Genomic DNA, 26,139 nt, shown 5'->3' on the forward strand with positions numbered 1-26,139 from the left:
ATTAGCAAGAATCATGAAGGCCGGTATTGAAGTTCCACATGGTATTTACCCGTGAATTAACAAGAATCATGAAGGCCAGTATTAATAGTTCCAGGTGGTATCTCCCAGTGAATTATTGAGAATAATTAAGGCCCATATTAACCACTCCAGATGGTATCTCCCCGTGAATTAACAATAATCATGAAGGCCAGTATTAACAGTTCCAGATGGTATCACCCAGTGAAATAATGAGAATCATTAAGGCCCGTATTAACCACTCCAGATGGTATCTCCCAGTGAATTACTGAGAATCATTAAGGCCAGTATTAACCACTCCAGATGGTATCTCCCAGTGAATTAACAAGAATCATGAAGGCCAGTATTAACAGTTCCAGATTGTATCTCCCAGTGAATTAAGGAGAATCATTAAGGCCCTTATTAACCACTCCAAATGTTATCTTACCGTAAATTAACAAGAATAATGAAGGCCGGTATTAACAGTTCCAGATGGTATGTCCCCATGAATTAACAAGAATCATGAAGGCCCGTATTAACCACTCCAGATGTTATCTTACCGTAAATTAACAAGAATAATGAAGACCGATATTAAGAATTCCACATAGTATCTCCCTATGAATTAACGAGAATCACGAAGGCTGGTATTACGAATTGTACATAGTAGCTACCCGTGAATTAACGAAAATCATGAAGGTCAGTATTAACTGTTCCAGATAGCATCTTCCCGTGAGTTAACGAGAATCATGAAGGCCGGTATTAACAGTTCCACATTCCCCAACGCATTTTCTGTGGGTGGAGATCAACATCTGTCCAAATCAGTCCAGTGTTTCTCAACTCAGAAACTTCAGGCCCAGAAACACCAGACAACTTGGAGTTGTCCAGAGCAGTATCCTTGGGGCAGCCTTTAGTGTGGGTTAATTGTGGTATTAGCATTTGTATGTATATGGATCTTTTAAAGAGCAGCGTACGGCCTAAAATCCAGGGCAAACCTGCCCAACTTTGGTCGATGACGGCTGGATCCTTGCCAGATATTCAGGCTGACACATGCTTTACATTTATATATGATCATCAGAAATGGAAGTCATTCACCTGGTGAGAGGTTAGACCACAAACCTGCTTTGGAATCAGGCCGGAGGGCCATAACCAGACAACACCAAAGAACAGATCATTAAAAAGTGATCTTCGGGGAATCAAGAAGCCCGTGTCTCAAGGGATTTGATGGTAGATTGACTTTCCTTGGACAATGCTTTGGCAATTCGCTGGATTAATTATATAAAAACTTTTTTGGGGGAAACTCGATCTGCTGGAGGTGTGCTTTAATCCAGAGATCATTGAGGCACGATCAAAGATGCAGGAGAAAAGAATGTTTTTGGACGGGCGAGTTAGACTTCATCAGGAGGACTTTGAGAGACTGCGCTCCAGGATCAAGTACAATTTAATCAAACATCCCAGGGCTGCGGGTTTCATTTGGGAGCTGTTTTAAATGTGAAGTCCAGGTTTTATCTCACAAGATTTCATTTTAGCATGATGCATCTCCTAGGTGCATTTCCTAGAGAGGTGGGCTGGGGTCCAACTGTACCAATGTGCCCCTGTGATAATGTTTCCCCCCTAAGCAGTGTGCACTTTATGCTTTTCTGTCAGGTGTACTCTTGTGCAAGGAAGCGGTACTTTGCACCAATCCTGCGCACTTCTAGTATCAGACAACATTTGGGAGCCTTGGTGGATCTGCAGCAATTGAATCATTTGGAAGTATGTGTGGCACTGGCAAATGTTATTTGTTGTGCGCTGGTGATCAGAAACAGATACGGTACTCTGGAAAATATTCAGTGATTTGATTTTTTGGGTTTCATTTGGTGAATAGTGCACGAATTCTTTTTTTGAAAGTTATTTTATTGTCTGTTTCGTGTAATTAGAGCATATGTATAAGAATTGCTTTTATTACTGTGCACTTTTAGGGCATTTCAGCCTAATAAGGTTTATGATGATGATGCTGACTTTCAGGATGTAGTTCTCCATTCTTGCATCAGAAAAGTGCCTAGAGACGCTTCAATGTGCAGTAGCCGCTTTAAAGTTTATTTATTCAGGCGCGTGCGGAAGCCTCAAGCAGTTCTAGTCAGTCTACAATGCTTTGAGTGATGTGTAGTGTAGACACTCCCGCCTCTCTCACTTCCTTTCCTTGCCTCTTTCTCCCTTACAAGAATGCCCTCCCCTGGGGTTGGAGTCCCTGAGAGTGACTGACCACCAGCTTCGGGCCTCCAGCACTGAGCGCTATGGACTGGGCGCTCATCGTGGCCGCCTCAACATGCAGGTGAGCGAACACTTTACACACATTGATTGCAATTTCTTACAATTTGAGGCAACGCTCACTCAAAACGAGACTTTTCTATTTGCGCTAAAATGTACTCAAATTTAATTGAGTAGTGTGTGTGTGCGTGTGTGTGTGTATATATATATATAGATATATATAAAATAAACTTTATTTCGACCAAATGGCCATAAAAGCAGCAAGTAAAACAATCATAAAACAAATTCCCTTTTCATTGGAACAAACATCAAATTAATTTCACATTAATTTGGCACAAACATTCACTAACATCATGTAGTGCTGGGTGAATCGGCAATAATTATTCCTGGTCAAAAACCTACCACGGTCCGTCGTGTCCTATGATGGGGGCTCTACATGTCTCCAGCCCGAGTGTTCTCCATGATGAAGCCAAGAGAGAAATAGATCCAGTTTTCAAAGCTTATATTAAGTCACAATAAAAACAAAATAACATTATTAGCATTTGCCATAATCATGTTACCAAAAGGACAACTGCAATAAAGTATTTCATCACAGCAATTAAAATCTGTGAGTTTAGAAACTTTGCATTTAAGAAAACTTAAGAGCTGATACTGGTGAACAATTAGAAGAGATTGCATTGGTGCACGGTGTAAGGGGCTCCATTAGGGAACAGTGTGGTGAGCCTGCAGCAATGGGCAGTTTGAAGGATAACACTGGTGTGCATTGTGAGTAGCTATTCTGGTGTGCAGTGTGAGTAGCTGTTCTGATGTGCAGTGTCAGTAGCTGCAATGATTGGTCATATGAGGAGATTACTCTGGTGAGCAGTGTGATGAGATGGCATCGGTGGGCAGTGTGAGGGACTGTATTAGAGGCTGCATTAGTGAGTCGTTTAATGAGCCAACACTAGTGGGTAGTGTGATGAGTTTGCATTGGTTCACAGTGTGAGGGGCTGTATTAAAGGCTGCATTGGTGAGTCGTTTAATGAGCCGACACTAGTGGACAGTGTGATGAGTTTGCATCGGTTCACAGTGTGAGGGGCTGTGTTAAAGGCTGCATTGGTGAGTCGTTTGATGAGCCGACACTGGTGAGCAGTGTGATGATCTTGCATCGGTTCGCAGTGTGAGGGGCTGTGTTAAAGGCTACATTGGTGCGTCGTTTGATGAGCCGACACTGGTGAGCAGTGTGATGAAATTGCATCGTGGGCAGTGTGAGGGGTTGTGTTAGAGGCTGCATTGGTGAGTCGATTGATGAGCCGGCACTGGTGAGCAGTGTGATGAGCTTGCATCAGTGGGCTGTGTGAAGGGTTGTATGAGAGGCTCCATAGGTGATTTGATTGATGAGCCGACACTGGTGAGCAATGTGATGAGCTGACATCGGTGGTCAGTGTGAGGGGCTGTGTTAAAGGCTGCATTGGTGAGTCATTTGATGAGCCAACACTGGTGAGCAGTGAGATGAAATTGCATCGGTGAGAAGTGTGAGGGGTTGTGTTAGAGGCTGCATTGGTGAGCCGATTGATGAGCCGACACTGGTGAGCAGTGTGAAAAGCTTGCATCAGTGGGCTGTGTGAAGGGTTGTGTGAGAGGCCCCATAGGTGATTCGATTGATGAGCCGACACTGGTGAGTAATGTGATGAGCTAACATCGGTGGTCAGCGTGAGGGGCTGTGTTAGAGGCTGCACTGGTGGGTCATTTGTTGAGCCGACACTGGTGAGCAGTCCAATTAGCTGACATCGGTGGTCAGTGTGAGGGGCTGTGTTAAAGTCTGCATTGGTGAGTCGTTTGATGAGCCAACACTGGTGAGCAGTGTGATAAGCTTGCATCAGTGGGCAGTGTGAGGAGTTGTGTTAGAGGCTGCATTGGTGAGTCGTTTGATGAGCTGATACAGGTGAACAGTATGATGAGCTTGCATGGGTGGGCAGTGTGAGGGCTGTGTTAGAGGCTGCATTGGTGAGTCGTTTGATGAGATGACACTGGTGAACAGTATGATGAGCTGGCATGGGTGGGCAGTGTGAGGGCTGTGTTAGAGGCTGCATTGGTGGGTCCATTGTTGAGGAGAAACTGGTGAGCAGTGTGATGAGCTTTTATCATTGGGCAGTGTGAAGCTGCGTGGGTGGGTTGTTTGATGAGCCGACACTGGTGAGCAGTGTGATGAGCTTGCATAAGTAAGCAGTGTGAGGAGCTGTGTTAGAGGCTGCATTGGTGTGTCGTTTGATGAGCCGACACTGGTGAGCAGTGTGATGATCTTGCATCGGTTCGCAGTGTGAGGGGCTGTGTTAGAGGCTGCATTGGTGTGTCGTTTGATGAGCCGACACTGGTGAGCAGTGTGATGATCTTGCATTGGTTCGCAGTGTGAGGGGTTGTGTTAGAGGCTGCATTAGTGGGTCATTCTATGAGCCGACACTGGTGAGCAGTATAATAGCGCACAACAGTGCAGACCACGGAGGTGCATCCTTTTGGTAATACAACCCTTGTTTTTCTTTCACCAAATGAAAATGCTTGGTGCGATGAGAACCCTCCTTGCTGCTGTTCATTGACATGATGCCTTGTTTGCTCTGATTGCTCCCTTCTAGTCTGGCATCTACGATGAAGATTTGTATGATGGAGCCTGGTGTGCTGAGGAGAAGGACAAAAGCCAGTGGCTTGAAATTGATGCCAGAAGGCTAACTCTATTCACCGGAGTCATCACCCAGGGAAAGAATTCAATATGGACGTAAGTTGTACATGAGAAGGATGACACCACAGTAAAGTGTTTACTGTAAGTGTTAGACATTAGGCATACTATTTTGTGTAGAGTCAGCTTGATATATAAACCATTATATCGCTCAATGAGTTGAGCTGGGCTATATGTTATATATATATATGTTTATAAGAACTTGCCCACTCTCAAGGACTCTCTTGGTGCTGCATAAGAGGGTTGCCTCTGAAGTATGGAAACTTGTTTCAAAGATGCCCTCTCTTAACTATCTTTATTTATTCTGCACAGAGGAAGGTTTTCAGTTTCTTCCTAAATCTGAGAAGAGTAGCCGCAGTCTCCATATCTAATGAAACAAGCCTTGATTCCGAGCCCTCAAAGTGTGAGTAGGGGCAGACTTTACAATTGTTTTATCCACAAAGGAAGTGCCAACATTACTACAGACTTGATAGGTCCGGTAGGCCACACAGGAAACTTTGAAACTGATAGGTTTGTGGACTCATAGCCAGTAGAGTTGACAAAGATAGAATGAGACTCCCTCAGATGTCTGCAGGTTCAATATTAATCTCACCGTAGCAGTCTCGATAGCTTGTGGTTTGTGTACACCCTTCTTGAGTCCAAAATAACTAGAATTGTATAAAGCAAGCCAGCCCCGATTGCATAAACGACATTTGCTACCGTGAATCTGTTGGTAAAAGAGGGGAAGGGAGGGACATCTTTTAATAGTCTGCGACTGAAAAAAATGTTGTATCCACGTATACAATATGCTAATTAAAGTCCGGATACGAATGCATGTAGGTTACCTAAGTGCCTTTCTACCTGCCTGGGGACCAGAAGAAACCGCGATAGAGGTAGGCTAAAGCATTGTCTCTCACAAATTGATCCTAGTAGTCAACAGCAAGATTTAACCGGGTTCAACCACTAACCCACTTCAAATCACCAAAGAGGCCATGGCTAGTGTCCATCGGATTGGCTTTAAGATTGATCACAGCCCCGGTGTTATCTGCATGCACGCTGGTGATCACTTGGTAGTCCCGTGTTACTGCTGCCAGAGGCTGAAGATAGAGTTGGAAGAGGAAAGTGAGGCGCCCTGGGGAACATCCCATCTTACTTCTTACAACTCTGATGCGAATGACCCTGGCTGAATTACTTGAGTTCAACCTTTAAGAAAGGATGAAAACCTATCAAGGTCTACAGCACCACCCAATCACAGATAGCCTTGGAATCAAAATGTGGTTAGCAGTATGGCTGCCAGTAGATATAATAAGATGACCGCCCCATGTTAGCCTGTCCATCATCATCTATTATAAAGGTTACCACAAGACGGCCAACAGCTTTCCTACACCAGTCAGGAATGACCCCGATGCTCAAGGAGACATTAATGATGTCAGAAACACAAGGAGTCACCCCTTGCCTAATTTTGATAATGTCTTCCGGGCCTGCTAGGGCCATGAAAGCTTTGTGGTTAATATAATCCCAGCAACTACAAGACAATAACCATATTTTATTAATAATGGATAATTCCTGACTTTCTTTTTGTATAGAAACCTTGCTAAAATGTCTGATGTTTACTATGATCCAACAAACCTTTTATATAAGGATTTTAATATTATTGTAAATTTGTTAAATGTGCTTTTATGAAGTCTTGGAATTCGAATAAAGATTTATGAAATGGAGATTTATGAAATAGATATGTTCATAATTACATTATTTAATTGTTGACATTTCTCTTCATATGTATACGTCAACATAATACAAATAGATTTAAGTATGATTTCACAACAGCCATTACTAGAATACGCCAAAGAAAATGGTTTAGACAAGGATTATTGGGCAGCAAAATACGCCCTAAAATACGTGCCTGTAAATGAATGGGCACACATACTCATAATAATGATAGAAGCATGGTTATAAAAAATAGATCTTTCAATGCTAGCTATATACCAAATGTGTTTGTATATGGTTAATAAAACTAAGCTCAATGGAAACATTTCTGCATAAGTACCGTAATAAAAATAAAAAAAGGAACAATAACACAAAGGGAAATTATTGGAATTATAATGTTTATATTTTGTTTGCTTTTTATGAATGCATTTTTGATAAAATAAAATAATGATTATTAGGAAAATAAACAACATTCCAGAAACGGGACCAAACGTAGAAACTATTTGAGAAGAGATATAATGCTAGTTTCTGGAGAATGATTATTTTTGGCTCTACCGGAATTAAAAACTATTGAATCCCCAGCATCACTCTCGCGACCTGGAAATCTTCTTTCTTTTATATTTTACCACCCAGCAGTTACAATTGCATAAATCTTCAACTGGGTGTACGATTTTCATACCTCAAGATATGTCTTCGGAGGCTGCCGAACTTAACAAAGAAATACGTGCCATCATGCCAGGCCACTGCAGTCCAGGCGCCTAAATCGTTCAACAATCTCACATACCAATCTTAATCCTAAATCCTTAATCTTTAATCCTAAATCTTAGAATAAGTATCCAAAGATAGGTCTATTGTCATAAAAATTGTGATCTTGGAAATTGGATTAAAAATGGTGATGTTAAGGTAAGAGATGGATATAGGGTGGGGTGCAAACAATTGATTGCCTTACACAACTAGAGGAAGGCAGAGACCCTACTGAAGCTGCATAATACATTGCTAATGGAGACATAAACTATATGTCAGGTCATTCTGATACAAGCCATTGTAACCGTTTTCAATTGCATGGTCTGGGTATTTTATATTCCGCATGGAAGGGGGGACGCATAGTAGCTCTCCATGTGTATGGCTTAGGCACAACCTTGGGGCTGACATTACCACAGGATGATGTAATTTGGCTTAAGTCCTTTTGTTTAAATGATTATTTTTATACTACAGCAGATATGACAATGAGCACTCCTATCGGTTTTTTTACCTTATGACTAAAAATGGAAAAATAAAGTTATAAGAAAAAAAATTGGATTGCCTCACAACCTGTGATATCTTAGTTATCAATTATTCATTAAATGGGGGAAAAAGATTGGAGTGCTGCACAGTGCTCAGGGATGATATATCTAACAGGGGCGAAGAACACCCACGAAGATCCCCCATTGCAACAAACAGCGCAGCTCAGAATCCATCCGAGGAAGAAAATCCATCTAGAGTGTTACATTGGTGGAAGGCCCTGCTCTCTACTCCGCCAAGGAGGACAGCTCGGTCAAGGAGGGGATATAAGGAGAAGAGGGTCTGGGTAAGGATGTAGGGGACACGTGGGTGGGAGCTTTAAATAAAAAGGCAGCAGTGGCTCTAGACTCCTAGTAATGAGAGAAAGAACAAAAAATATTTGAGAGGGAAGATAAAAGAAGACGTTTGAAAAGTAGCAGCAACATGGCAGCAGTAAAAGTTAGTATTCGTGAATGGAAATCGAATACAGGGAATTAAATTTGTTTATGCAACTTTTGGAGCGGACCATGCTATATATGATCTCAATGAAAAAAACTCCTTTAATTGTAACTTGCTCAGAGGTTCTGCCTTAGGGCCCCTGGATATCTGAACATTGATGGTCAAATGCCTCAGCAGTAGTAAGCAGAGCAGCCACATTGATTAGGAAGGAAGTGAATGGATAAGTCACAAGGAGAGAGGGATGCAAGGGGCAGGTGATTGTTGACCTCTTCAAGGAAAGCATCCACACTATGACCAAAGGTTTAAGGCGAGATAGTTTGGGATTAATGATAATTATATAATGATATACTTAAGACGATAGTTGCGGAGCAGTGCAGACAGTCTGGAAGTCACACAAGAATAGATAATTTTGTGTTACCTCATGAACTGAACCACACTGAATCTAAGTTTGTCAGTTAAATTTGCTAGAACAATGTGTATACCACATCATAAATTTTTTTTTCAAAAGACTGGTATGTCCCTACTTGTAAGTTTTGAAAAGAACTTTGATTATAATAAAGGCTCTGCAGACAACATATACATCTGGAAGACCTTTAAAGCATACGTAAGAGGTATTACCAAGTCAGGCTGATCGTTTGTGAAGTAATAGGTACGATTCGAATTGGAGCAGAAGGAATCAGATCTGGAAGCAGCTTGTCATCTAGTAAATGCAGATCACTCCTGCAGACATCTCATCTATCTGGAGAAAGCTTGTATAGTAGTACAGGAGATTTTAAGTAAGAATTTAAATACCCAGACCATGTTTCAAAAATCATTTCTAGATGATTGTTAGATTTGTGGCATGGAAGATTAAAAGGTAGAACATTCTTTAACCAAATATAGCAGTCCAAAGATCCAGATACGAATCATTTAGAAGAGGAGTCAGCAGAAATGCGGCCATCTTTTGAAATTCGACCACAGAGATGTGTTAGGTCAAACCTAAAAAAAAAGTATGACCTACGGAGAGGGGATTACGCAAAACTGACACAGTGTGCCATAGAGTAGACTGGTGACGTATCTGGACATTCATCTAAGTATCTGCTGTAGGCAAGATTTATATGAAAATCAAATGATATGTAGGGAGTAGAACTAATACTAATAACTAATATTTGCATTTCATCAATAGTAGAGAAGGGCCAGAGTGATCAGTGCTGAAGGAACTTTGGAACATTATTTATTTGTTGCTATGAGTGATAATTTAATGGACTGTTTATTTGGAAGGATAAACAGGAGGTGCACCTGAATTAAACTGCTGCAGATAGAGGCACAGTAGAAGGAAGAGATGTGTATGTTTGCAAGTAACTACGAACAATGCAGTTTCATTCCTCAAGTGCACATTAACATTAAAGTAAACCAGCAGCATTTACTCCTGACTCACCTTTAACTTAATCACTAATCAGCTATTTGTCTGCTTCTGCATTTTGAATTATATTTAGAATTTTACATTCTTGGATCAGAATCAAAAAAGGTGTCATATAAAATTCCTAAGACTAACCTCAGGAAACGTCGAAGGTACAGTAACGCACTATGCCAGAACACTAGTCTCTAGGAAATGTGCTTAGGTGCCTAACTTTAGAAATACAAATAGAGAACAAAGCAAACTTAGGAACTACGGCAAAGTGATGAGTTATTTGTGCAACACGTAGCGTTGCACATATAATAGGCTATGATATGTTGTTTCGTAGAGAAAACATTAATCACATATAAGGTATAACTGGTTAGATTATCTCACTCAAGTAAATTAATGAGAAAATAACGACAAAACAAGAGATTAGACAGAGTGAACATATAAAAGAGAACTGGTTAATAATTAGGTGTAGGGCCTTGGTAGAATGAGATGTGATTGGATGGATAACTCTCAATTTATGTATGATAACAGTGTAGACAAGAATATTGGGTCAGTATCCTGAGTGAATGTTATGCTAACAATATGTATATGGGCAGCTCAACTCTTTTTCAAATGGAACGTTTAATGATATTAAGTGGGCTACGTACAGAAACTTGAAGTTGAGATGTCACCAATGGAGATAAAACTGTCTGAAACACGATGACCAATACTGTTATGGGAAGCATTACGCCAGGCCACAGGTACCTTTACTAGTCAGAGGGGATGGAGCAAGGGTCCGATAAGGCGTGGTATGTGGTGGTTCATCCCGGTCAACCCCGAATCTTTCAGCGGGGTGAAATTGGAGGCTGTAGCCAGACATAGCTGCATAGATCAAATACCTTTTTGTGGTCCTACCACAGTCAGGTTTCCTGTAATAGACCTGCTGATTTTTTTCAGGAGGTTGCAGCATACTCTATTCATGGGGCAATTACCCCTGTATAGACTTTGGGGAAATTGATCAACAGTCTCACGCTCTCCTGCATAAGTCCTGGATGCCTTTTGACCTAGAAAAATCTGAAGAAAGGCCAACTTACCTGAAAGTGTTAACTACAATTGTTTTTAAAATTAGCACGCATAGTTCCACATTGACACATATTTGGACTACCTAAATGGCTTCAGTAGCATTTATGTTTTAACATAGTTTGAATTTCATCAAACAACTTGTTAAGCTTCTGTGTGATTTTTTTTTAACTCCACGTTCTGCATTTAAAGCACTGCCTTTATATGCCCCCTTTATCCGAAACCCACTATACTGACTCTTAATCCATAACATTTCTTGAACTGCATCACTTTTGGTGAGCATCTCTATCTGTTGATTAATTCATCTATTCCATCTCTAAACTTATATTCCAAAATGAAGACCTTAAAACTAGCTACAGACTCATCTATTCCCCTTTTTTTATTCCATTTAACACCAAAAAATCAACTCCCCTAATGGCGCATTTGTTCCCAAAACATCCATTCAGTGATACTATTGCGTCATCGTTTACGTTTGACTCATTGTAATTAGCACCCTCACATTTGGGATCAATATTTTCTGTTCTTCTGTGGTGAAGTAACATGAATCTCTTTATTTCTAGGCTAATCATGTCCTTCTTGACAAACAACACGTAGTTATAGAAGTATTTCTTCAACTTATTCCAAGACTGGAGCTGTACATTAAGATCCACTGGAAAACGATGGAGTGATAGTAACTCTCAGAGCATGTTGTAGACATCTGTATTGAATTGTTCTCGATTCTTTCTTCATCACCATGTGGAAATGTCCTATCTCCTACCTGTGCCACATCTAAAACCTGATCACAGTTGGAACATTTAAAGGTACAATGTATAAAACCAAGAGAGAGCAGAATCAAGCATAGAGGATATTCTCTATGACGCGCTAGGTGTACGAATCTACTCCTTGAGTGGTGCTCGATAAATTTCAAGGGTCTTTACAACTTTTGATTTCTTAATAAAGTTGACATCTCACCAGATTTCAGTGTTTGTCAAGACAGCCTCGAAGAGACCAGACCTCTCCTTGCATATATATCCACTCTGGCCAAAAATATTCAGCTGCAAAGCAATGACGCCCTCACAACTTATGGCTCACATAATGTCTGGTTGCTGAGAAGAACCTGCACAGGAGTCCACAAACACCGAAACACCTTGATGTGGCGCGCCCACTTTCAGTACATCATATGGCGTACCACTGATCCTAAAGTTCTGTGCGTATACACTCGCTACCTAGTTAGTGGTGACCCATCGATAGAGAGTCATCGTACACTGCCACAACACCAGTTCCGCTATTTCCGTTTGGGATGAGGATCCATCATTTTAGAATATCTGGCACTCCCGCAAGGGCAGGAGGCCGTCTTACACCAATGTGGTTTGGCAGCACAGTGTTAATAAGTTGGGTCAGCATAGAATAACTGGCACTCCAGCCAAGGCAGGAGGCTGTCATACACCACCATACTTAGGCAGAACTGTGTTTTTAAGTCAGATCAGCTTAAAATATCTGCCACTCCAGCCAAGGCAGGAGGCCGTCAAACACATATGTGCTTGGGCAGTACAATGTTAATAAGTTGGGTCAGCTTAGAATATCTAGCACTCCAGCCAGGGCGGGAGGCTGTCATACACTAATAGGCTTGGGCAGCACAGTGTTAATATGTCGCTCAGCTTAGAATATCTGGAACTCCAGCCAGAGCAGGAGGCTGTTGATGTAAATGGAAATAAGATGCCACAAGTAGATGCTCCAGGAAACAGGTTTATTGCAGCACAAGAACAGGTAGGACCATCCCTCATCTGACCAGAGCTCCAACTGCCAACAGGGCGAAGGAGAGCTCCAGAACAGGGAACACTCGCAGAAGTCTAGAGTGCTAGCCCCAGGGAAGAGCTAAGCACTGTACAACATATCTTCCCCCCTTAACAAGAAAAGAAAATAAAAAAAAGAAAAGTAAAGTACAAGAAAAGATCAATGCACATAGTCATTCAGATAGGTGGGTGGACGACGGGAGCGAGAGCTCCTCAATCCGACACCCAACGAGGAAGAAGAGGAAAAAACAGGAACACAAGTGGTAGGGGTAGGATCGACCACAGAACTACTATGCACACTCAAAGAAGTAGAAGCATCCCCACTACCCACCTCCCCCCGTACAGTTGGCATAGAGGTGGAGAAAGGACCACCAGAAGTCAACAAGTAACCATTGCACCCTCCTGAACCATTAGTCACCACATCATCAGGAGAAAAGTCTTTCCTCTTTTGGTATAATGCTACCCTCCTGTAATTCCAACTTTCCCCATTGGACAGAACAATAAAATGTGGAAAGACTTTCTTCACTCTGTAGGGACCCCTAAACTTGCTAAGACCCTTAGTGCACCTACCCGGTTTTACCTTAACTAGATCGCCCACTGAAATAGGTAAAGAGACATTACTGTGGGGTAAAGGAACCTCATCGTCTAAACGCCTTAACCAGGCAGGAGTTAATTTAGTCACTGGAGTACGCCCACGCATTAATTCAAAAGGGGATTTTTCCCCAATCTTATGAGGTGTTGACCTGTACGCCCAGACCAGTTCCTGCACATGCTCATGTGAAAAACAACCACTCTCCACGAACATCTGGATCACTCCCTTGACAAGACGGTTTACCCTTTTGCAAAGGCCATTTCCCTGCGGGTTGTAAAGGCTAGTCTTCTGATGTCTGATGCCACAATCGCGTATAAACGAAGCCATCTTAGAGGACGTCAATTGAGTGCCATTATCTGAGATAAGGACAGAGGGGTATCCTTCATTCAAGAAAACACCCTTCAGGAAATTAATGGTGGTGTCTGTGGTAATTTCCTTCACAAATTGTACACAAAGCCACTTCGAATAACAATCAATTACAACTATGGCATACTGTTGGTTTAAAGGTAGTTCACACATAGGGCCTATGAAGTCTAAACAGACACTGTGCCAAGGCACAATCTCAAAACCAATTTTTTGTGATGATTGTGAGCCAAGAATTTTCAGACGCTTCTCCCCCTCTTTGCAAAAGCTACACTTTAGTACACAGTCCACAGCATCCCTATCGACAGAGGGCCACCAAAAGTTTTCTCTGACACGACGCTGGGTGAGGCTTTGGCCCAAATGGCCTTCATGAGCCAAATCAAGAATCCTGCTCCTTAGCGAACCAGGAGGAACAAAGCGATCACCTCGCATCAGAACATCTTTTCCTTCTAAGGAAAGTTCATCTAAGACTTTCAAATACGGTCTAACTTGGGGGTCAAAAGTGCTCTCCCTTCTTGCTCCTTTCGAAACAAGAATAATGACAGCCTTTAAAGTTTGATCTTCTCCCATACTTTTTGACCACTCATCACGGGAAAAAGAACCACCACCTACAAACAAAACATCCTCCACAATAGCAACAGCCAGATCATCCAAAACATCCTTGGAAAGACCATCACAGCTAGAGGATTGAACAGGAAGCCGCGACAAGCAATCTGCTTGGATGTTTTTCCAACCATGAACAAATTCAATCTCGCATTGATAGTCCTGAAGTCGAGAGGCCAACCTCGCTAACCTTGGAGACCCCTTACCAGCACCACCTGGAGCTAAGACATTCACAAGAGGTTTATGATCTGTACGGAGAACGAACTTGTAACCCCACAAGTAGGTTCTAAAGTAGTTTGTGCCCCAGGCAGCAGCAAGAGCTTCACGCTCTATGACAGAGTAATTAGATTCTGAGACCGACAGGGGTCTAGACGCAAACGCAATGGTCTTCTCCACTCCTCCATGTTTTTGCAGGAGAACTGCACCAAGACCTATAGTGCTGGCGTCAACCATCAAAACAGAAGACCGAGCAGTATCAAAAGGGGTAAGGACATTAGCAGATTTAAGTTCCCTTTTGATCATATTGAAGCAAGACTCATGCTCAGCTGTCCAATTGAACCTGACACCTTTCTTCAATAAATATCTCAAGGAAGCGGTCTTTGCAGAGAAGTCTCTCACAAACTTTGAGTAAAACTCAATCAAACCCATGAATGACCGAAGTTGATCCTTGTCAACTGGGTAAGGAGCTAGTTCAATGGCCTCCAATAAGTTCCTCTTGGGTTTAATACCTTCCTCAGAGAGGCAAAAACCTAAGTATTCTATTTCTCTCAAAAGAAATGCACACTTCTCCCTTCTAAGCGTTAGGCCAGCATCATCTACCCTTCGTAACACATTATGTAAAATATCATTGTGCTCCTCCAAGGAATCTCCATAAATCAAGATGTTGTCCTGAAAGTATAATACTTTATCTAAACCCTTAAAGACCTCGGAAACAAGTCTCTGGAATACACTAGCGGCAGAGACAAGTCCGAAGGGTAACCTTGTAAATTGGAAGGTCCCTTCGCTGGTGATGAATGCGGTCAAAGGTTTGGACTTGTCATCTAGACAAATTTGATGGTACGCATGCTTTAGGTCTAACTTACTGAAGAACCTGGCTCCCTTCAGTGTCGAGACTAACTCATTAATGTTTGGTAGTGGGAACACATCAGCAAAAACGCACTTATTCAGTGAACGTAGTTCTACACAGAACCTAATTTTATTGTCAGGTTTTTGTGAAATCACTACTGGCGAAACCCACGGGGACGCCTCGATAGGTTCAATAATGCCACCTTGAAGCATCTCCTCTAAAGTAGCTTTAACCTCTTTACGCAAAGCGAAAGGAACTCTCCTCACTTTATGTTGGACAGGACAACTTCCTTCCTTAAGAATTATGTGATGGGAATATCCTACAAGTTCCCCTAATTGATCCCTAAACACATTTTTAAATTTATCCAGTATCTCATCAACAGATGAATTATCAACGATAGACACTGGATCATCAGACCTGGGATCAACCACAATGTGTAAATCATACTGATGGTGACGTCCTAATATGGCCGGTCCATCTGTTGAAATATAGATTTTTCCAGATGCTGACCTATTTTTAAACTCAATCTTAGCCTCGAAATATCCCAACACGTCAATTTTCTCGCCTTGGTAGCCAGACGGAAAAATGTCACACTCTTTTAAAACTCTTTCATTCCACACACTCTTCATCAAGGAAAGTGGGATGATGGTCCACTTGGAACCTGTGTCCACCATGAGAGTGACAACTTTCTCGTCAATCCTAAAGTCAGCCTTAAAAGCACTTCCCCTTCGATCCCTGCAAGACCAATATCTTGTTCACATCACGCTTCAAATCGCCACAGTCATTTACTACAGTAACTCTTGAATTATTCCTATTTTTGCACATCTTTGCGAAATGTCCCATCCTTCCGCAACGAAGACACTCTTTATTGTTCGCAAAGCAGAACTTCGCATCTGAGGTATGTGAAGAACTCCCACATTTTGAACACATTTTTTGACTATTCTTACTGTTTGACGATTGTGGTATATTCTTTTTCTGAAGAATATAGCCTTTTTTCCTGACAATAGCTATAGCCATTGCTTCATCATCACTATTGTCACTACACATACTCTTGTTGGAAACCTCTGCAACTTTTGTTTCCACACCACTCTTCTGTAACTCTCTCATACATTTCTCGCTTTCTTCCACTACTTTTGCTAACTCTATAGCAACTTTCAACGTAGGATTCTTCGCTGCCCATAATCGTTCTTGGACCTTCCTGTTGTTGGCTTGAACGATTAATTGGTCTCTAATTAGTTCATCCGCCATTTGGCCGAAATTGCACTTTACAGACAGTTCACGTAGCCGTGCAACAAATTCATCAATGCTCTCATCTGCCAACTGTTTGTTTTTATAAAACTTATATCTCTGTAGGACTAGGTTTTCTTCTTTACCAAATCTGATTTCTAGACGTGCCACTGCCTCTTTAAATTCATCAAATTCATCTAGCGACCCAGAAGGTAATGCTTGCGGTAAATATTTGAAAAGGCGCTGTCCTTCTTTGCCCAAAGTGGTCATTAAAAGAGCTTTTTTCCGTTTTGGTGAAAAATCCTCTCCATCTAGAGCCTGAATATAATTATTGAACATGACAATCCAGTCTTCCCATGTTAGAGACGGATTCCCAGGCTCACTCAAAAATTGCGGTGGAAGGGCAATATTGACTGTTTGAGCCATGAGAATACAGCTTTAAATAGGCACAATAATAAAGTAAAACTGTATAATACAGGGCACTTGTGACACAGTTTAGAAGAAAATGGTCCACTTAATATTCTATTCTTTTTGTAGAATACAGGGCACTTGTGACACAGTTTAGAAGAAAATGATCCAGTTAATATTCTATTCTTTTTGTAATATAACAGGCACTTACAGCGATAAAGATATCCGAAGTCCGTTAACACTCGACGCTGTTTCAACGCTGTCTCTGGTAAAAACAAGGAGATTCCGGTGGATTGCGTTTCCTAGGCAACCACCGACAACTAAAATGGCCGACAGCGTCGAGCGTAGACTTGTTCACGTTTAAACGTGATGACGGAGGTGCGCACGAAGAGGAATGCGCTTCAGCGTGTGAGCCCAGACACGCTTATGCCGTCATCACTCCAGCGTAGATACGCACAAGTATGCGTTTCAGTGATGTGTGTAGCGTGGTTGCTACGCGACACACCAGGACGCATACAGATCGCGCTCACCGTGATCAAGGAGACGTTGATGAAGATGACGTCACTCACATGGACGGCGGGGATGTCGGAAGTAGAAATCTTTAGAAAAATCCTTCCGAGATAGCGATCACCTCTGTTATGAAGAGCTGCTCTACGCTGTAAACCACACGGGGTTCGCGAGGGAGCTGGAGACTACCGTTCAGTGATTCTTCAATTAGACTGCAAAAACGACCAAGGAAGCTGTGGCCAGACGCATCACCAGTCCAAGTCGCCAAATGATGTAAATGGAAATAAGATGCCACAAGTAGATGCTCCAGGAAACAGGTTTATTGCAGCACAAGAACAGGTAGGACCATCCCTCATCTGACCAGAGCTCCAACTGCCAACAGGGCGAAGGAGAGCTCCAGAACAGGGAACACTCGCAGAAGTCTAGAGTGCTAGCCCCAGGGAAGAGCTAAGCACTGTACAACAGCTGTCTACCAGGACAGACAAGGACAACACAGGTAACCACACCGGGGTCTTAAGAATGACAAGTTGCTGCGAAGTTCTCCATCTGATCCGATACCTATGAGGCAGGACAAAAAAGATCAAGAGAGTTTCAGGCTAAAGGAAGCCGAGAACATTCTTCCAAAAATCAATTTGGTTTGAAGACACATAAGTGAGTGGCTTACAAGTCTAAAAAGATCAACAGTGAGGGATCCGTTGAACTTAAAAAGGTCCTGACGAAGACCCAGGCCTCCTTTTTTGGGGTATTAGAGGACGAAACATGTTGACCACTGACAAGTTAAGTTGTGGATAGCTAACAGGTCCTAAAACATCACCACTTCATTTTTAAGCTTATCCCTGTATTCTCCACCCATATTAAAGTTACTTTTCGGGAGACAGTAGGTAATTTTAGATACCACTAGACGGAGCCCACTAGTATTTTCATTGAAAGGAGGAGGAACTCACCTAGGGAAGCGAGTACCTAGCTGTGAAACCCAATGATGACGCCACAGACAAACGACACACCACAGTGATGATGACTAACACCACCAATGGCAGAGATTGGTTGATGGTTTCAGGTCAACACTTACAATAACTGGACCCCAAGAGACCAGTAGCGCTCACTCCCCTTTGGTTAAGGACATAATAAAAATGGAAGTACAGTGAACCCTACAAAAACATCTACCTCCCTCCCCCCCATGATTCACACATATCTGGCACTTCAGCCAGGGCGGAAGGCCGTCATACACCAATGTGCTTGAGTAGTACAGTGTTCGTGATGTGTATATGTTATATGTCTGTACTGTTAGATAAAAAAAATCTAATAAAAAATACACTGAAATTGAAAAATACGTTCGGTCAGCTTAGAATATCTGTCACTCCAGGCAGGGTGGGAGGCCGTCATACACCAATGTGCCTGGGCAGCACAGTGTTAGTAATCTGGGTCTGCTTAGAATATCTGGCACTCCAGACATGGCAAGAGGCCGTCATACACCAATGTGCTTGGGCAGCACAGTGTTAGTAATCTGGGTCTGCTTAGAATATCTGGCACTCCAGACATGGCAGGAGGCCGTCATACACCAATGTGCTTGGGCAGCAAAGTGTTAGTAAGTTGGGTCCGCTTAGAAAATCTGGCACTCCAGCCAAGGCAGGAGGCCGTCATACACTAATGTGCTTGAGCGGCACAGTGTTAGTAAGTTGGGTCCGCTTAGAATATCTGTCACTCCAGCCAGGGCGGGACGCCATCATACACCAATGTGCTTGACCAGCACAGTGTTAGTAAATTGGGTCAGCTTAGAATATCTGGCACTCCAGCGAAGGCAGGAGGCTGTCATACACCAATGTGATTGAGCAGCACAGTTTTAGTAAGTTGGGTCCGCTTAGAAAATCTGTCACTCCAGCCAGGACGGCAGGCCGTCATACACCAATGTGCTTGAGCAGCACAGTGTTAGTAAGTTGGGTCCGCTTAAAATATCTGTCAGTCCAGCCAGGACGGCAGGCCATCATACACCAATGTGCTTGAGCAGCACAGTGTTAGTAAGTTGGGTCCACTAAGAATATCTGTCACTCCAGCCAGGGCGGCAGGCCGTCATACACCAATGTGCTTGCCCAGCACAGTGTTAGTAAGTTGGGTCGCCTTAGAATATCTGGCACACCAGCCAGGACAGCAGGCCGTCATACACCAATGTGCTTGAGCAGCACAGTGTTAGTAAGTTGGGTCCGCTTAGAATATCTGTCAGTCCAGCCAGGACCGCAGGCCATCATACACCAATGTGCTTGAGCAGCACAGTGTTAGTAAGTTGGGTCCACTAAGAATATCAGTCACTCCAGCCAGGGCGGCAGGCCGTCATACACCAATGTGCTTGCACAGCACAGTGTTAGTAAGTTGGGTCGCCTTAGAATATCTGGCACTCCAACCAGGTTGGGAGTCCGTCATACACCAATGTGCTTGGGCAGCACAGTGTTAGTAAGTTGGGTCGGCTTGGAATATCTGGCACTCCAGCCAGGGCGGGAGGCCGTCATACACCAGTGTGCTTGGGCAGCAAAGTGTTAATAATAATATGCCTCCTTTTCACGTATGCCTTTACTCCCCTTGCAATTACAATGCGGTTGTTACAACGACCGCATTGTAACAACGCATACCATTACCCCGCAAGTCGAAACAACGACTTGCGGAGGGGGAGTTGGATGTTGGAATAGTATAATTTACTATTCCAACTCCAGTCTGTGCGGACAGTAGGGAAGGTGTTGGATTTTAAATCAAACACCTTCTCCCGCCTCCGTTAGTCTTTGTTTTGACTTGCGGGGTAATGCTATGCGTTGTTACATCATGGTCGTTGTAACGACCGTGTTGTAATTTTATGTGGGGTGACGGTTTCGTTGTGAGGGCTGTTTACCTGTTAATAACAGCAGATGGACACTAGAGGCGTGCATCTTTCAGTTTTCGATAGCAAAGATTTGCAGTGGTTCCTAGTTTACCTTCTGCTTCACAAAGTAATTCTGTGCATTGCAAGATCCTTTTACTTCTTCACGAGATAGTTTCTGCTCTGATCAATCTCAGATAAACCTGGAAAAATAAAGACTTTTAGAGTTCAGCAGGAGAAGATCACAATGGCCCTGATTTCAAGGAGCAATCAGGTGTGGTAATATAGTTTTTTCCTTGTTTGCCACTTCACTGGGTAACTGACAGGCATTGAAAATCTGTTTTTTTTATTTACACCATGTTATTTTAGAAGTTTCAAACCTTTGTTACTAACTGATGACCGTGGATACCCAACAGGACGAGTTAAGCTCACTGTTAAGGCTATCAGTCTAGACCACGGACTAAGTAAAAATTAATAAATGTAAAAGAAAGACCTCACTTTTATTCCCCCAAAAGTATCTGTAGATGTCACAAGAAATGAATTTCAAGCACCCCCTAAATTGGTCTGCTTGTGACGGTTTTAGAAGTTGTTCTGAAAGACATAAGGTGAGCTCTGAGCATGTGAATCTGTCATGCTTCAGGTCAGTTACACCCCTGCGTGCCATCCTAAACAGCTTCCTGCATTGCCTCTGTTGCATCATTTCCTGAGCATGAACAACCGGGGGCTTGCCTTGCTACGCTCCGCCCTGAAAGGGGCCTGAGTAATAAGGGACCAATGTATCACCTGATCCAGTAAAGGGATCCCCCCCCATAAGGATAGCGCTGATTGGGTTCCCCACAGTGCTGGCTCATCAGGCAGGCAGGGCAGCATAGGTCGGTTACAGCTGCCTGCCCTTGGATCGCCTGTAAGATAACCCACCATATTTGCATACTTTTGTATGGAATAAACCTGCTGCAATATTTTTCACAAACAAAAATTATGTTGTGGGACTATATCCTGCACAGCTCATACCCCGCACACCTTTGGTTGCACTTTTTCCCCGCTTGTGCTCAGAGTGGTTTCAGTGCAGGATATACTGTTGAATTCAGTCTGTTTTACTGATGACCTTATTACGTTTGTTTATATGCTCAGCTGCCAGGCTGTATTACTCGCACGCTGCCATGATTTTAGTGCACATAATATTCTGGATTTCACTCTGAGTCAAGCAGGTGAACTTTGACGTTATATTCAAAGATGGCGACCCTCAGAGACGTCATCTCCTCACACTGCTGTGATAGGCTGCAGGCTCGCTGGTGCTTCATGTGACATCCCTGTCAGTAGTGTACTCATCCCTACGAGGTTCTCACCCCAAAAACGTTCTTGGCCTGACTGAGTTTGTCGAGAGGAAGTTTCAAAGTCTGCTCTAGAAAATGAGGATTAACGTCTAGAATTTGTCTTTTGTACATTAAATGCCTTGTGACTTTACTGCATGTCTAACTCGCGCTAATTTTCGCAGTTTTTGCTATGGGAAATTAAGGGGCATATTATCTAGATGTGCGTTAAAAAACGCACATCGCACATTTTCATATCGCCGGATTTTTTTGCTGTGGTAGCGCGTATTATCAATGTGCATCACGTAGGCGAAATCAAATCCGGCGATATTCGGCGATATGGAACATTAGCGTATGAAAACAAGCGTTGTTTTCTCGCGCTAATGTGTGCCTTGATAATATGGGGAGGTGGATTCAGCTTTATGATCCACACCTCCATGTTATCAATGCCTAACGCCTGATCAAAGCAAGCGTTGGGAGACCTGCGATAAACGAGTTTATCACAGGTCGTTTCCTCCCAATGCCTGCCTTGGTAATAGGGTGTTAACACCTCGGACCACATTTTACATGTGGTTGGACTTGGGAACGCCTACCTTGCATCCCAATAGCGTTATCTATCGCCCCCAGCGCGGGGTGATAGATAACGTCAAGAATACGTCTCTAACTCAGGTTAGAGACGTATTGGGACTAGTGCGAAATGAAAATATATTCGTTAGCGGCTTTAAAAAGTTGCTAGCGCATTTATCGAGGGCTTGGTAATATGCCCCTGAGGGTTCTGATGTGTGGAGCAAATCTCAGAATACCCGAAAAAAGCGTAAGTACATCTTATGCAAAACCATTTTGTTTGTGGTTAAATTAGAATGTATATACTACATACAATTGCTAAAAAGTTCACAATGTTCACTTAAATGTGGCTAAACGAAAAATGTCCTAAACTTCGTAATGTTGAAAACTATTTCATTAAAGGTATTGTTAAAAATATTAATAACAACTTTGCCATGATGGGCCCTCGCATAGGTAAGCACCCAGGTGTCCTTTTCACGTATACGTGGAGATGCAGGCACCGTGCACACTGCCGAGATATGAACACCCCTTCTTGCAAGCATGCATCTATGCTGGGAGTATCTCTTAAATCCAGCACATTTGTCAAACAAAGGGGCCACACGTGCCAAGAGCGCCATAAACATTGTATTAACTGGCACTTTGCCATTAACCAAAAATGGTAAAGAATAAACCGCGAGCAGTTGTCTGTAATTTGTCCAGTGAGGAAATGGCTATTTGAAAAAGGTTTGTTTTTTTGCTGTGGGTGTAAAGCAGAGACCATGTAAACTGTGAGCCTGGGGAGAGTGCAGCATGAAGGGTAGAGAACATGAAAACAAGACACCGACATCCTGCAGGAAGACTAGGGCTGAAAATACCGAATAAAACTGCCTGGAGAGGCCACTGAAACTGACTTTTGATTGTAAGTGGTAAATGCAGAAAACAAGAGTAAGAGAAGAAATAGCTTCAGCTAAATGATGGAATGGAATGATGTGGGAAAGTTCCACAGTGCGGATCGGCAAGGCCAGCAGAAAACCAGAGGAGCTAATGTAGGTGGTGGGGTGGGATCAAGAACAAAAATGAAAATTACAATTGTTTCTGATTCAGTATTTACAAGATATGCCAAAAGAGACTGCTTTTTTCAGGTGCCAAACGCGCTCACGACAGGAGTAAGTTGTCTCTTAGGGATTGCGTTAGTAGTTATTTGTTACTTTTCATAACCCTTCTGGGGCTTAAAGCACTTCTCTAGGTGCCTGGTTGGTTTATTTATATAGTGATATATACACCCGGTGAGGCTGTGAAGCCTAATAGGCTAGAGCAGGAGGCCTCAAAGCTGAGGAACCGAGGTCAAGTCTCGGCAGGGATGCTCAACATCCTGTGAATCTGGGCAAATCACGTAATCTCCCCGTGCCTAAAACTGAAGGTGTCTGTCTGTAACGCCACTGGTGCTCGCGTAAAGCACTCTGATAACTTCGGGTCAAGTCCGCGCTATATAAAGCAGCGCTATATAAAACTAAAATAAAAATGCCAGCTCTCCTTTATGTGTCCAAGAATACCAGCTCTTCTCTTTATGTGTCCGAGAATACCAGCTGAATACCAGCTTTTCCTTTATGTGTCCGAGAATACCAGCTCATCCTTTATGTGTCCGAGAATACCAGCTCTTCCCTTTATGTGTCTAAGAATACCAGCTATTCCTTTATGTGTCAAAGAATACCAGCTCTTCCCTTTATGTGTCTAAGAATACCAGCTCTTCCTTTATGTGTCAAAGAATACCAGCTTTTCCTTTATGTGTCCGAGAATACCAGCTCTTCGCTTTATGTGTCCAAGAATACCAGCTCTTCCCTTTATGTGTCTAAGAATACCAGCTCTTCCCTATATGTGTCTGAGAATGCCAGCTCTTCCTTTATGTGTCCGAGAATACCAGCTCTTCCTTTATGTGTCCGAGAATACCAGCTCTTCTCTTTATGTGTCCGAGAATACCAGCTGAATACCAGCTTTTCCTTTATGTGTCCGAGAATACCAGCTCATCCTTTATGTGTCCGAGAATACCAGCTCTTCCCTTTATGTGTCTAAGAATACCAGCTATTCCTTTATGTGTCAAAGAATACCAGCTCTTCCATTTATGTGTCTAAGAATACCAGCTCTTCCTTTATGTGTCAAAGAATACCAGCTCTTCCCTTTATGTGTCCGAGAATACCAGCTCTTCTCTTTATGTATCCAAGAATACCAGCTCTTCCTTTATGTGTCCGAGAATACCAGCTCTTCTCTTTATGTGTCCGAGAATACCAGCTGAATACCAGCTTTTCCTTTATGTGTCCGAGAATACCAGCTCATCCTTTATGTGTCCGAGAATACCAGCTCTTCGCTTTATGTGTCCAAGAATACCAGCTCTTCCCTTATGTGTCTAAGAATACCAGCTCTTCCCTATATGTGTCTGAGAATACCAGCTCTTTCTTTAAGTGTCCGAGAATACCAGCTCTTCCTTTGTGTGTACGAGAATACCATCTCTTCCCTTTATGTGTCTAAGAATACCAGCTCTTCCCTTTATGTGTCCCAAAATACCAGCTCTTCCTTTGTGTCTGAGAATACCAGTTCATCTCTTTATGTGTCCAAGAATACCAGCTCTTCCCTTTATGTGTCCGAGAATACCATCTCTTCCTTTATGTGTCTCAGAATACCAGCTCTTCCATTTATGTGTCAGAGAATACCAGCTCTTCCTTTGTGTCTGAGAATACCAGCTCATCTTTTTATGTGTCCAAGAATACCGGCTCTTCCTTTGTGTCTGAGAATACCAGCGCTTCCTCTGTGTCCGAGAATACCAACTCTTTCTTTATGTGTCTAAGAATACCAGCTCTTCCCTTTATGTGTCTGAGAATACCAGCTCCTCACTTATGTCTCTGAAAATACCTTAATCTCCAGGTAGACCCCAAAGCACATGGATCTGCACATTATAAGCAAGTGAGAAGGCTAGTGAAGTGCTCTTATGCTGATTAATGTTAGTGTTAGTTATGTAACCACCTGATTGAAAACAGGTGTTAGACACAGGTTTTAAAAAAGGCTATCGACATATCAGCTAATAGGTGGTCCCTCCATACAGCAAAACAGGTAACAGGACCCTAGAATGTCACTGAGGCTGCTCATTCGAGTGTAAAACAGGGCCAGCCTGAAAACATGCTCCAGGGGTGAGTTTCCTTTCTGATTAACCTTATCTGTACTCCAGTGGACTATTCTATTGGTTATTCATTTATATTTACGTTTTGTTATAAACCGAGAAATAGAGGAAGGACCAAGTTTTGTGGTCCCTGAAAAGAGAAGCATTAAACCAAGGCCAACTTAGCTGACATCTTGGAACGTTTTCAAACACTCTTAAGTGTGTTTTTAGTCCCAAGGTTATTGTCTTTCGAAATTAATGGCTCAAAAGCCTTTCGTCCTAACATTAATGACGAACAATTAGCATATGTGGTATCTGTCTGTCTCCTATAACCATACCATATTCCAAAATATTTGCCATTGTAGCCATCTCTGTAATGTCTTTACTGTTGAAGGTGGCATGCGCCACTGGTTGATCATGGAGTAAAAAGAAGATAGCACAGCTCCATATATAAACCAATGCAATTAATTGTTCGAGGAAATGGACACACTTCATGAGATGAGATGCATGGGGGACAATCCTAAAAAGTTTATATAAGATGTTGATGAATCATGTGAGCCAATCAATTAGAATTTTTTAATTTCACACTCATGTTATTTTACATATCAGAAATTGGAAAATATATTTGAATGTATTTCAGTTTTTTAAAGCCTTCCTTATTGTGTTTTGTTCTACAGAGATGACTGGGTGACCTCCTACAAAGTCCAAGTCAGCAATGATACTCATGTCTGGACCACGTGTAAGAATGGGACAGAGGAAGTGGTGAGTCTATTGATCTAGTTATTAGTTCCTGGAGGATGCTATTTTCATGCCAAGTCCAGAGTATGAGAGTTAATATCATATTACAAATTCGTTTTTTTAAGCTTATACGGCCGAAGAGTAGTTGGCCCAGACCATCTGTTTATTATTTTATTTTATAGCACTTGTAAGGCGCACAGCTACCCACAGAGGGTTTC

At 42.5% G+C, this 26,139-nt stretch overlaps 1 protein-coding gene across 1 annotated transcript in view; it reads left to right on the forward strand.

Moving 5' to 3' along the window:
- LOC147726028 (putative carboxypeptidase X1) overlaps positions 1–26,139 on the forward strand; it is a 369,873-nt gene that overhangs the window by 138,964 nt on the left and 204,770 nt on the right. The window contains exons 3-5 of the mRNA XM_086960142.1: positions 2,196–2,305; positions 4,851–4,990; positions 25,861–25,945. Coding sequence (XP_086816268.1) covers positions 2,196–2,305; positions 4,851–4,990; positions 25,861–25,945 — 335 coding nt within the window. The remainder of the gene's footprint in view (positions 1–2,195; positions 2,306–4,850; positions 4,991–25,860; positions 25,946–26,139) is intronic.

This window comes from Lissotriton vulgaris, chromosome 3_1, assembly GCF_964263255.1.
Source record: "Lissotriton vulgaris chromosome 3_1, aLisVul1.2, whole genome shotgun sequence".
Classification (NCBI taxonomy): Eukaryota; Metazoa; Chordata; class Amphibia; order Caudata; family Salamandridae; genus Lissotriton; species Lissotriton vulgaris.